Source organism: Arachis ipaensis, chromosome B04 (assembly GCF_000816755.2).
Source record: "Arachis ipaensis cultivar K30076 chromosome B04, Araip1.1, whole genome shotgun sequence".
NCBI lineage: Eukaryota > Viridiplantae > Streptophyta > Magnoliopsida > Fabales > Fabaceae > Arachis > Arachis ipaensis.
The window spans coordinates 6,316,062-6,330,113 of record NC_029788.2 but is presented as its reverse complement, the minus strand read 5'-3'; the positions used below and the strand labels follow the sequence as shown (position 1 = coordinate 6,330,113).

General features: G+C 33.9%; 1 protein-coding gene across 1 annotated transcript; it reads left to right on the top strand.

The window, feature by feature from the left end:
• LOC107635924 lies at positions 10,076-11,603 on the top strand. The gene is made up of 2 exons (XM_016339472.1): positions 10,076-10,664; positions 10,954-11,603. The coding sequence occupies exons 1-2, from the start codon at positions 10,076-10,078 to the stop codon at positions 11,601-11,603; spliced, it is 1,239 nt and encodes a 412-aa protein (XP_016194958.1).

Genomic DNA, 14,052 nt, shown 5'->3' with positions numbered 1-14,052 from the left:
TTTGAGGGTCCATAGTTTAATGAATTGTTAAGTCTTTTTGTGGTTGATGTTGTATGCAATGCAAAGGACTTGGTTTATGATATGTTAGTATTAATACATGGGAGAGATTAAGAGAAACTTATTGAAGACTCTTGTTATGGATTCATAAAGTCTACTATGACTGATGGTGTAAAGGATGACCAATTGTATTACCATGATGATACAGATCCTTTAAATTTAAAGTAATCATGAACATGATAACAAAACAAATTACGTCTCTTTTTTGGTATATGTCTTTAGATTTAGAGGCATCTTGATTGATACAAAATCCTAAAATTTTTCTGTCTATAAACCATGAATAATTTTGAGTTCGATTTAAGATGAGATATTTGTTATTGGAAATGTGGTAATTCTTGATAGCTTTGTTCAAATAATGAGTTCATTATGACTCTATATGTTGATGTATTCTCATTGATCTTTTGGATCAAGATGAGTATTCTTTTACTGCTTTTGGGAAGAAAAGGAAAAAAAAGAAAGCTAGAGTGTGTTCTATAAGTTAACAAACTATATAGCTGACTTTGTAGCATGTATTGCTGAAAGCAGGCTACTAAAGCTTTTGGTAGAGATGACTATCTTGTTGGGACATCTGCTGAACTCAAATATGCTCTTTCAGAATTCTTCTCAGCTTGGAAACCAGCCGTTATTAATGTTATTGTTGATTCTCATGCTAGTTCAAAGAGTGGGAGGCGGCAACACAAGAACTAATTTCTACATTATTTGTATTACACTAAAATTACGTTTTCTATTGTTTTCATTTTTAGATTTTAAATTTCAATAACACAAATTTCCTAGCTTTGTGGTTTTCTATAGTGTACCATGATATGATAAAAACACAAACTATATTCCATGAATCCACACAAATATAAAATGTTACATGATCATAATGAATACTTGAATGATAGAAACTGAATTTTATATATACTTATTACTACTATTTCTATTTTATTTTATCCATTCTTTTTTTTTAGATTCTTAAGATAAGGTATTTTTAAAGTCATAAAAAAAAGAGAAGGTATTTTTGGTACAATTTGTATATAAATAAGCAAAAGAATGATAGTGACAAAATAAAATAGATTATAAGAATATTTTTCATGTCTTAGAATCATTGAATAGGGATTATAGGAATATCTTTCATTGAATATTTATAGTTTTACCGAAATTTTTAATTAAGTCCCTATATTTTTTTTTTCTTTTCAATTAGGTCCCTAAGAGTATAAAAATAATTTCATAATTCACTAACATTTTTTTTACGTTTAACGTTAATAGGGACTAAATTGAAAAAAAAAAATTAACGTATAGGGACCCAATTAAAAGGAAAAAAAGTATAGGGACCTAATTGAAAATTTCGCGAAACTATAAGGACCAACAGAGTAATTAAACCTAAATACAATACACTTTTAAAAATTCCATCTTAAATGCTTTTAAAATATTCTTATTTTTTAAAACGGTAAAGTACTAAATTAGTCCTTTATGTTTGGGTCTAATTCTGTTTTGATTCTTTAAGATTTAAAATGTCCTATTTGAATAACAAAAAAATTTCATTTAACTTCAATAAAGTCCAGCCATTTAGCTTTAATATAATGTAAAGTCAATGTTAAATAATTAACGTTATTGTTCTACCAAACTTTAATATCCTTCCTTAAAAAAGATGTACAAACTTGAGAGGATTAGCAGTGGATGCATCACATGCATTATCATTAATCTTGGATCAAGTATATGGAGAACATCTTCGAGAACTTGGTTTTCGCTGAGAAGTTTGTTACTGGCAGGACAAAGCCATTATCATCTCTATTACACAGGAAATTTTTTTCGACAACCGAAGAGTTTAGTTATATAAATTTTCTATATTTAAAAACTGAGTTTCATTAAATATTTAACATTAATTTCACAGTAAGACTATATTAAAATTAAATAAAATTTTTTTAAATTCAAATATGACACTTTAAACTTTAGAGACCAAAATAAAATTAAATCTAAAACATAAAAAACTAACTTAATATTAACGCTCTTAAATTTTTACCAAAAGTCCTACTTTTGGTATTGCTTTATATTAGTAAACTAGTATCTCTTATCATTAAATCAAAAGATTGTCAACCGCAGACTTAATGCAGAACGCAATAGAGTAATAATGATTTGAATGAAGAGAGAGAATATAAATTTAATTCAATATAACTTTGTTTTTTTTATTTATATTTTTATGGTTCTTTAAGTTTTTAGTTATAATGTACTCACATGGATACACGGACACAAAATACAATATGANTTATTTTTAATTAAGATTCGGTTGGATATAACAAACATGTATATCGAACAAATATCCATTAGTGTTATGTTTAAAATGTGTCCAACACACTAACACGCACGATTCAACAAGTAAAAAAAATATATCTCTTGTAATTTTTATGGTAATAAAAATAAAAAGATCCAACCTTTGGCACTTACCTATAAGAGAAAAGTTTGGTTTATCAAAATCACATCTTTGATACAGCTATATATATATATCTCTTCATCACTCCATGTATAATCAATCTAAATCTTAATAACTGTGAAGCCGGGAACAATGATGAAGCAAACTCTGCCAAGATTTATCATTGTTTTGCTTCTTGTTCTCTCCTTTGACTCTGGTATGTAATAATACATATACACTATTGTACAATTGCAATAAATAAATAAAAAATAATACATGAAGATTACATGCATATATATGTTTGTTGATGCAGATTATTGTGGATTATTATTAGCAACGGCAAGACCTGATGTTCATTATTGTGAAGCAAGAGAAACCGTTGAACATTGCAGCCAACCGGAGTGCTATCATTTGTGTATTCGGAAGTATGCACATGCTGAATTGGGATTTACCAGTGGCTTTTGCTATAATACTAAAATTTGTGATTGCTTTTACTATGATTACGACCCAAATTGCAATGCCCCCAAAAACCCTTGATATTTCCCTACCTAAGTTACCTTCATAATAATGGCCTTAGTTAGTTCCTTTTGTTATTGTTCTTGTATTAATATGTCTGACCGAAGTATAGCTCGTCGCAACGAAGATGAAAAAAGGTTTCTATTATTTTAGTATTTTACTGGATGAGAAATATTTTGGCAAATAAAAGTGCCTTAGTTTAGATATTTGTATAAGGCACTTTGATTTTCAAGTTAATATGAAAAATGTATTAGAATAATAAAATAATTCAAATTGAAATTTATCCCGGGTAGAAAAGTAAATGATGTTATATATCTATTAAATTGTGAATGACATCGACGATTATCCTATTTAAAAATGGAAAATTAATTTGAGAAATTATTTTATTTGATTTTTGCTTCAATAATAATTGCAATAATGCACAGTAGGCAAATAACTAATTGGTCGTGAATTTGAATTTTATTTAAGGGTTTGTCTTTGATCAATGGGTTGCTGCATGCACAATACAAGATTTAAACTTTTAACACTTGTTTAAGTAGATAAATGAGCTAACCATTCAATCAACTCAAATGGATTAAATTATGTGAGTTATAGGTATATGATAATATATTATTTTGTTGGAGGTGAAATACTGAAATGCATGTATTTCGTTGGGGCAAAATGTATATAAGTCCATGAAATTTTAAACCGAAAAGAACGTTTAGCAGAGCATTCTAACAATATAAAATGTAGCATCGTAGTTGAAAGATGATCCGTTTCGCCCCTAGCTAACAAATTGTCACCATGCATATATTTGTATCATACTATTGTTAATCACCTTTTTGCAATACACGATTAGTTGAGTCATTTAAAAAATAGTTAGTGGCATCTCTGTTCTATATTATTAAGGCCGAAAGTAAGTCGAATTAGACCAAATTTAAGTTCAGTTCACAAAAATTAAGCTTGACTTACAGTTTGATTTATTAACAATCGAGCCTATTTTGCAAGCTCAAGCGCGGCTCAACGAAAGCTCATGAGCTGACTCAAATAATATGAATATAATCTATAATTCTATATCAATAAATTATAACTTATTATATATATATTAAAAAATATTAAAAAAGATAAATTTTATATATTGTCTACCTATCAATTATAAATTTTTTATTTATGTCCATTTATATATACTTTTAATATTTTATATATAATCGAGCTAGTTCATGAGCTGATGAATTGAGTTTATCCAAACTCAAACTCGACTCATTTAATTTATGAGCTCAATTCTAAGTTCAAACTCGGCTCACCAACTCACGAGTTTAGCTTATCGAACTATTAACAAATCAAACTCGAACTGGTTCATGAATTGGCTTGACTCACTTTCAGTTCTATATATTATGAATATTTATTTATTTAGTATATTTTATATATAAACTAGTATTTTTATCCATATCTTAATATTTAGTTTTATTATAAATTTAAAATTTAATAAAATCTAAGGTTTTTTTTTAAATAAATACTAAAGATTTTATCAAATGAGAGAAAGAAAGGGATACGAGATTAGCGTTCTGTTTTAGTATATTTTTCATTTTTTTTGTGCAACGAATGCTTTATGGATTATTGTTTTTCTTGTTAGAAGAGCGCTTCCCAGATATGCGATTTTTAGTCGGCATACCCAACAAAAAAAGGTATCATCGTGAGAAATCCAACAAAAAAAGGTATCATCGTGAGAAATGATCGTATCTGAATAAATAGTTTTTTAAAAAATAATATTTTGGTAATAAATTTTAGAAATGGTGGTATATTGATTAAATAGTCAAGAGAGATAGAACGAGAAAAAAAGGGAAAAATCCTTAATTAAAAAAAATTATTTTAATTACAATAAAAAAAATATCATATAATATATTTTGATTGTCAAATCAATGACCTATTATAGATATTAATTTTAATTGTAATAAAAAAATATTGTATGATACATTTTGATGGTGAAATGACTTAAATTAGTAATTAGTGATAATATATAAAAAATGAAATAGGTGGAGGAGGAAGAGACATACAAAAGCGTATAGGGAAAGGAGATACCTCTGATTTTGAAGAAAAAATGTCAATTTAATTATAATGAAAGAGGGTGTCATATATCACATTTTTTAAAAAATTAATAATATATAATGGATTAGTAATAATATATAAGAGATATAATGATCCAAAAATACTAGAATGAAGTTAATTATAAAAATTCATACATCTCACACTAAAATAAACATAGTCATATCAAAATAACCATAATATCACTTAGAATTTACTACTAAAAATTAGATATAGTATACAAAATTAGATTCTACATCTACTACTAAACCACAACCAGCAGAGTACTCATGAAATTTTTGATACCTCTACAACCAACTACAACAGCACCTGAAACAGTTAAATTTAGGGACAAATTTAAGTGACTAAAAAGTTTAGACTCCTACCCTGGATGCCAGAAACAAAATATGATTAAAAGTTTGATTTTGTGAAATACCTATTAGGGAGACGAAGAACTTCGATCAACACAACTTAAAACAGAAGAGCAATAGCAATTGCCAATGCGCCAACATATACTTGTAGTAAATTATTAAGACATAAAAGAACCATACATACAACATCAGTATTTCAGTGCAGGAAGAACGTTTGAGAAACAAAAGGTAAGAATTTAAAGTTTCTGACCAGCATGTATGGTGAGATTAGAAAACAGTAATGTTATTCTGTTCAAATCAAAAGCAACATTTCACAAGATTTTCCCACTTGAGCTTGCAATGAAGGGAACACGTAGACATAGTAAACCAAGAAAGCGTATACAAAAAAAAAATAACATGGTCACGGCAAAAGAGGTGAATTCAAGAAATTATGCATTCTTGTTTCATTCAAACCATGAAAATCTGCAGGTGTTTCTTTCTTCCATTTCCTTTAACACAATCCTGATATGTCCCTATAGCACTGTTCATGCACTAATTAACCAGACTTTCACACTTAAATTAGATATGGACAAATTCATATGTACCAAGTGCACAAAATCAGAAATACAACAACCAGAATTGCACAAACAAATTTCAGGTTCTATGGAACAAGGAACAGATAAGGACATACCACATCTAAGTTCGGAAAATGAGTTGATCCATGGCCGCTATTCGCATCAATCGGAGACTGTTGGTAAGAATTAAATTGATATAATCAAACAGATTTGGGACCCAGCAGCAGCAACAGCAATTAAATCATTCAAGAGATAACGGCAAAACAACAAAATAGGGCAGGAAAAAAAAAAGACAACCTAGAAGAAGGTGGAAATTAGGGCAGAACCGGATAGCACAGGGCAGAAGAGCAGCAGGCAGAATCGAAGAAGGCAAAAGGCGAGTCGTGGTCCTCATGGTGTAAGTTAAGGGTGTTCAACGGCCAGGTGAAGATGGAACCGGCGATGGAGTTCGCGGCTCAGAGGCTGCGAAACAGAGGAGCGGCGGCAAAGACAGCAGACGCTGGTGGTGCTGGGTGAGCCACCAAATTTTGCTCCTGAAAAGGAAACACAATTATGTCCACTGGCAGGTCTCCATCGGAACAGTTTGCTAAGTTTTTAAAAATCATAAGGACACATCAAATATCTTATTATTGCTTCATCAAAGGACATATGCTCAGGATCTTAGATTTAACAATTTTTTCTATCTTATATTTACTTAATTTGAATTAATAACTTCAAACTTAACTACTTAAAGCATGCACTACTCAATCATTTTTTCCATGAAATGGAATTTTGTAACTCATCAATATGTTCATATATTTCTCTGTAAATAAGCCCCCATATTAGGCATTCACTTTGGCTTCATTCAAAATTTTAGTTGAACCTCAGATAGAAAAGAGAAATAAAGCTGGCAGAAACATACCAAGATAAAGTCTTATTGGATGTTGAAAAGATAGTTCACGAGCATACCCAAATTTCTCTTGAGGACGCCACGAACTACACTTGAAGTCTGAAAGGGGAGGGGGAAAAATGAAAAAATCATCCTCGACAAAACATTAAGGTGTATTGACAGGTATTAGTCATCTTAAATTTTTCCCTTTAAACCATGCTCACAACCAGCAAAGCATACAAAATTAAAGATGATTTTTCATATGCAGAAGTTTCATAGTTGTTTCATGCAGGCTACCTTTATCACCGCATCTTTTATGGAAAGACTCATGAAAGTTTACAGCATCATCTGAGAAAAAGTACCTAAAGAAGTCTTCAACCTTTATCTGCAGTTTGTAAATTTAAAATTTTAAAATTTCTAATAAATTTACAAGACTAATATTACTAATATCAACAAGGGAAAACTTGAAAATGAAAAAAAATGGTATTTTTTCTAATAAGAAATACCGGAAAATCAGCTTCTGCAACACGTGTATTCTTCTGGGACTGCACATTAGAAAATAAGCTCAGATTAGCAGAGTTTTTGAAAAAATATGATGGATTAATAAAACATATTATAAGTTAAATACAATAGACATTTTCTTTTTATCCTTTTTATAAAAGAATAATTTCAGTAAGATTTAAGGAGATGGATAATATGATAAAAAAAGCAAAACAAAGGATTCATCTATAAAGCATAGCTTTTCAAACCCTAAACACAATGGGCATGAAAAATTGATCAATTTTGCTCAGGCAAAGTTTCCTAGCGTTATATATTTAATATTTTTTAACTTCTCAGACCATAAACAAACAGAGGGGCTGGAGAATTTCAAAGACGGGATCAATCAAGTCAGTTTACCAACTTCTATTTGTAAGAAATAGTAGTTAAGCAAAGAGCTTATATGGCTAATCCACCGCAGTTAACTATTTAAGTGTAACAGAGCTGCAATACAATATAGCATACAAACTCCAAACTCATCTGTCTGTAACTATTTAGATCATGTTTTGATGCATCTTTTATAGTTAAACCAACCTTTTCCACAATCTTCAGAACTTTCTCAAATCCTTTCTTGTCCTTTTTCTTCCTATTGTTACTACTCAAATCCAAACCTTCTTGCACGTACAATGCATAGAATTCCCTACGTTCAGCCGACAGTGCAGCCAAAACCGGTCCAACCCCATAGATTCCCTCACCAACAATCTTAGGCACAGTGGATTCTGTGGCCTCTTTCCAAGTCTTTCTACCCCAATTTTCCTGCTTATTCCATCTTCTAAACTCAGGCCTTTCTGATCCAACTTTTGCTCCCCCCCCATCCCCCTGTACCTGTTCTTTATGTTATCCCACCTTGGATCATCAATGGCTTCCTCTATTTCACCATCACCTACTTCACCATCATCATGATTATCAAACTTCCCATACCTGGTTCCATAGTCACTTCTCTCAGTCCTCTGAACTCTCACTTTCTCAGCCAATCCGCTATTCCTTTCTTTACTTGCTAATGATGGTCCTGGCTTAGAAAAACCTTCATGATCATGAACTACTGCTTTCTCTAACCTCTCAACCGATTGCTCCCAAGAGGACTTGGTATTCACCTTCTTTCCTGAACCTTCCTGAATAGAGCTACTAATCTTATACGGTTTCGCTCCAAACTCAAAACTTCCTGATTGTTACAAACTTCAGGCAGGTTATTTTGTGACAATGTATGATAAAGTATACGCCTGAATCAATATAAAAGCAAAAATTTCATTTTATTTATATTTCAACAAATATCTCGACATGCCGTTTGGTTTCAGTCTACAAACTACACTTAAAGTCTGAAAGGGGAGGGGAAAAAAATGAAAAAATCATCCTCAACATGCCATTTGGATTCAATCTCACAAACAAAAATACCACGCATCTTCATCAACAACAGCATTAATCACGCTCTGATCACACAGTTACAATTCATCAACCAGACTTGGGTTCCTGTCTCCTTAGAACTCAAGGATACAGTCGTACGAGCCTATAGAACAGATCCTGTTCAAGTAAGATCGTATCCTTGTGTATCACTCTTTGGCTATATAACTCTCCTTATCTAGCTAAAAACAATCGATGTAAGACTAACTTCGCTCTAGCAACTAATTTTAATATACACGTAACATAGATCATTACTTAGTGTTATCATTTAGTGTCAACAACCTACCAAATAAAATAAAATGATTACTCTTATCAATTCCCAAATACTAATTAGGAGTTTAGTAAAAATTTAACTAACAATTGTTTTAAGAATTTAGCTAATATATTTTTTAAGGACACATGATAAATTTATCATTAGTTAAAGGTTTTAAAATTTTTTTATTTAATAAATACAAAATAAATATATTAAAAATTTAAATCTTTTGTATTTCCAATAAAAAATTTTTTAATTTGTAATCTTAATATATGTCTTTAGAACATAAAATAAATAAATTCTTAATTTAAAGACAAATTAATATTGTTAATAATAAAAAATTTTAAATAATTTATTTTAATAAATACAAACAAATACATTAAGAATTTAATTTTTATCTCTTTTTATAATTTTTTAATTAATAATTTTATCATGTATCATATTACCTATTGTTGTTCTCTCCTTTGTCTCTGGTATTTTTTACTAAGTAACATTCTTTATCATCCATTCATGATTTGGCTGATTTTTTTAGATATGATCATTACCGGTGAGTTATGCTGAGATATGATCATTACCGATGATTTACACTGTTATGACGGTATTGCGTTTTTGAAATTTTGGGGGAAGAAATCGGTGCCACCGATTTCAAGCAGAGAGGAAGAACCACAAATCGGTCCCACCGATTTGTGTGAGAGAGGTTGATGGGGAACAAATCGGTGCCACCGATTTGTGTGAGGGAGAGGTTGATGGGGAACAAATCGGTGCCACCGATTTCTGGTGGAGGAAGACGTTATCGGATGAGTGCAGTAATCGGTCCCACCGATTACTAGAGGCAGAAAATTTTATTTTAATCCGGGGTGCACAAATCGGACCCACCGATTTGGGGGGTGCAGCGGTCGGTCCGTCCGATTTGCCCGTTAGTGCATACAAAAAGCGGATGGTGAGTTCACAGAAGCCCCATTTCTTCCTCGTCATGTTCATCCTCTTCTCTTCTGTTCTCTGATTCATCTCCATTTTTTTTTGTAAAAAAAAATTCTGTGAGGTTGAAAATAGTCAAGTACGTATAGTGTTATGGATGATAGAGTTGTATTGAAGATTTATTATTACGGACAGATCTTATTGCAAACATATGAGGGAGTTCAATTTGTGTGTGAAAATCCATTAAATGTTGTTATTCCGTTCATATTGTCATTTGAGGAATTGAAAGGTGTGATTTGTGAGAAGATAGATTCTCAAAGATGTAGGAGAATATCGTGTATTTTGTACAGGTATCCTTTACCTGTGTTTGGTGGGTTTGTTCAATTTCAGACCAAGTACGTGACGCACGAAGCAGATATGCATGAAATGTTTTCAATGTACATGGAAAATCGCCACCGGATGTCGTGCATCGAGTTATATATTGAGTTTGAGCAATCTGAAGCGGACCGTAACATTGAATTGGAAGATTATAATAGTGAAAGCGGAGATGAATTTGAAAGTAACTATGAGATCATCGGTCCAGGTGAAGACGAAGATGAAGCTGGCGGCGCCATGAACGCAGAAGTGGCGGAAGTTGCAAATGCACTAGCAGACTCGCATCCGTTTCAAGAGCCTTCTTTCATGCGGTCGTTGGATTTGGAGGCTATGCACGCACCAGAGTTTCCGCAATATATGAATGCAGGTGCGTAAACCTAGGTAGCTATGTGAAACTCTGAAGTAGCAGATCAATAAGTCGGATGAGTAATGTATGTGATATGTGACTAGGCATTTGTGACCATAGCGCTTGATTTTTTTATTAATTAATAGTTTTTTGTTGTGAATGATATTTAGTTGTTCTTTACGTAGATTTCAATAGCGAAAAATAAGAGTATAACAATCTTACATAGTAAAGTGTGTTTATTAATTGAGTTGTAATAAAAGACTTCTTACTGAGTACATAATGAAGCATTTATTACTTTTGATGTATGCAGCGCCTCCTGTTGTGGCGGATGGTGAGTTTACAGTGGGGATGGAATTCAGTTCAAGGGAGGCAGTAACAAAGGCAATGAAAGATTATACCATCCGGAGAGGTGTGGACTATCGGGTATATGAGTCGGAACCGACGACATTCTATGCCAAATGTACACAATATGGGAATGGTTGTGACTGGTTGATCAGGGTAACCAAAATGCAGAAGAAGTACTGTTGGGAGATAAGGAGGTACAATGGAAGTCACACTTGTACCAGGTCTACTATTTCTCAAGACCATTCAAAGCTGGATTCCAAGACAGTTGCAGAAGCAATAAAGCCGTTGGTAGAGGTTGACCCGTCTATAAAGGTGAAATCAGTAATTGCTGATGTCCAGTCAAAGTTTAACTACACCATCAGTTATCGCAAGGCTTGGTTAGCAAAGCAGCAGGCGGTCGAATCAATTTTCGGAAGTTGGGAAGCATCGTACGAAACTTTGCCCATATGGTTTGAGGCCATGTGCCACAAAGAGCCATCAGCAGTGGTTCACTTTGAAACAATGCCTGCTTACCAGGGGGATGATTTGGTTCCTGATATACGTGTTCTACATAGAATTTTCTGGAGTTATTACCCCTGTATAAGGGCCTTCAGACACTGCAAGCCAGTGGTGTAGGTGGACGGAACTCATTTGTATGGAAAATACAAGGGTTGTTTATTGGTTGCAGTCTCACAAGATGGTAATAACAACATCGTGCCTATTGCATTTGCCATAGTGGAGGGAGAGACTTCTGATGCATGGTACTTTTTTCTGAGCAACCTGCGTCAACATGTGGTGACACGTGATGGTGTGGGACTTATCTCTGATCGACACGATTCGATTAGGTCAGCTATTGAACGAAGTAATGGGGCGTGGTCTCCTCCTAGAGCTTTCCATATGTTTTGTATCCGCCATATTGAGTCCAACTTCTATTACTCTCCTGAATCAGAGTCATCGGAATACGTCTAGGGTTTCCACTTTGTATGATCCCTCCCGCCGCTTCAGCACTTCTGCTCGAGTCAACAGACATTCTGGCACCAGAATTATCAGATGAAGTGCGAACCCGAGATCTCAAATCCAATGACCCCCTAGCTGGAGTAATACCAGCCAAATGTGCTTGGTGGTCAGTGGGAATGTCAACATAGTTACCTGAATGTGAGTGGTAAGACCCCGATGCCATGAAACCAAGCAGCTGACTGAATGAAGGTTGCTCTCCATACTCAAACTGTGGACCACCCCAATTCTGTTGATGTGCCGGGACTGACGCTGAGTAATAATCAGACGGATGCGTGTCAGGAACATATGGTGTAAAATACTCAACCCCCTGTTGTGGCGGTTCCGGTGGCGGTGGTGGTGGAGGTACTGGTGTCGGTTCCGGTTCCGGTGCCGGTGGTGGTGGTGGTGGAGGACCTTCTGGATTCTCTTCAAAGACAAGGTTCGACAATTGCAAGTGGTCACCAAATGCTGCTCGGTACCAATGCATGTAAATTTCCAACGGATAATGTAAATGCTCGAAGTCATCCGAGAGAGTGTGACTATATCGATTTGTCCACTGCATCACCTAAAGAGAGTGGGTATCGGCCCAATCTTGATTCTTAGGCCCAGTTAGAACTTCACCGTGTGATGCACCTAGATCCTGCCCTTGAGCAGGAACACCCTGTGTCAATCCAAATTGCCTCCTGACTCTATCAGTTGCATGCCACTCAATGCATTCAAAAGATATAAGTGGCACTGTGGCACTCCAGATAACCGAATTATGACGGATGGCTAAAGGAATTACGTCTGGGTCGATGTATCCAATGCCATAAGCCTGCCAAACAAACTGGACACATCGAACCAGTCAGATTATTACACAACAATTAATTCACTTAACAAGTTACATAAAGTACTTGTATTTTACAAAATACTTGTCCTTCTTGTAGACCATCCAACAACCTCCTGTAGTGCGCAAGCGTTTTATATCGGTAGGGATAGTTTTGACGGTCCCAGTTATGCCACCTGCCGACGGACAATCCATTAGTTAACTTATCTTACCATAAAAAAAAATACAATTTCTATCAATTCTTTCAATGCATACTATAATCAAAATTACCTGTTTGCAACTGGAAACACTACGGGATTGCCGGGAATCGGCGCTAGAAATGGTAGCCGGATCCAAGCCCAACTGACCAACAGTGTCAGTGGACCGTCCATCTCCTTGCAGTCGACACGAGTTGCCCTACACAATGATCTATACAAGTGTGCCAGGCACGCTGAACCCCAACTAAACTGTATGATCCCACCGAAGTTGCGGAGCAAAGGTAAAAATTTCCAGTGCACCGCTGTACCCGACTTATCTGCAAACAGAACTGTCCCAAATAACATTATGTGACACTTTACATACATCTGTATGTGCACATCATCATTCAACACTATACGATCTTTCAAACCCCTAAACCACTTTAATTTTATAAAGCTCCCTCTACAATCCGTCTTCCTCGATGCAATTCCAAATTGGTGCAAGCACTCGGCTTCCAATGCCTCAAAGCTACTCATGGTCGGACCTGTAACCGGAAGACTATTTGTCGGCAGACCGAGGATTAGCGCCACATCCTCCAAGGTCACGGCACACTCACCAACCGGAAAATGAAAAGTGTGAGTCTCGAGCCGCCATCTCTCAATCAGAGCATTAATCATTGCTGACTGACCTTTAATAACTCCAATTTGGGATACATAATAAAATCCAGTCTCGCGTAAATGTGGCTCAACAATTTCGTTGTATGGATCCGGCGGATGTAAATGATCACACATTAACATCCTTGAAGCCTACAATATCACATTTCCATTATAAGAACAAGTATAATATAACTATATTATTCAAAAACACAATTATCCTTAACATGTCCATTATAACTAATTCCCAGCATAATTGCATTTCAAACATACACATTAAATCTGTTATACAGTAAATCCTTCAATCATATTCATTACTTTATAACAGAAATTAATTAACCTTACACAGTAAATCAGCCTCTATTATTATTATTATTATTATTATTATTATTATTATTATTATTATTATTATTATTATTATTATTATTAGAAT

Excerpts from the sequence above, each read along its gene's own strand:
- LOC107635924 (XM_016339472.1), top strand. The coding sequence starts at position 10,076 with ATGGATGATAGAGTTGTATTGAAGATTTATTATTACGGACAGATCTTA. Across the intron at positions 10,665-10,953 it reads TCCGCAATATATGAATGCAG|CGCCTCCTGTTGTGGCGGAT; the intron begins GTGCGTAAACCT and ends TGATGTATGCAG.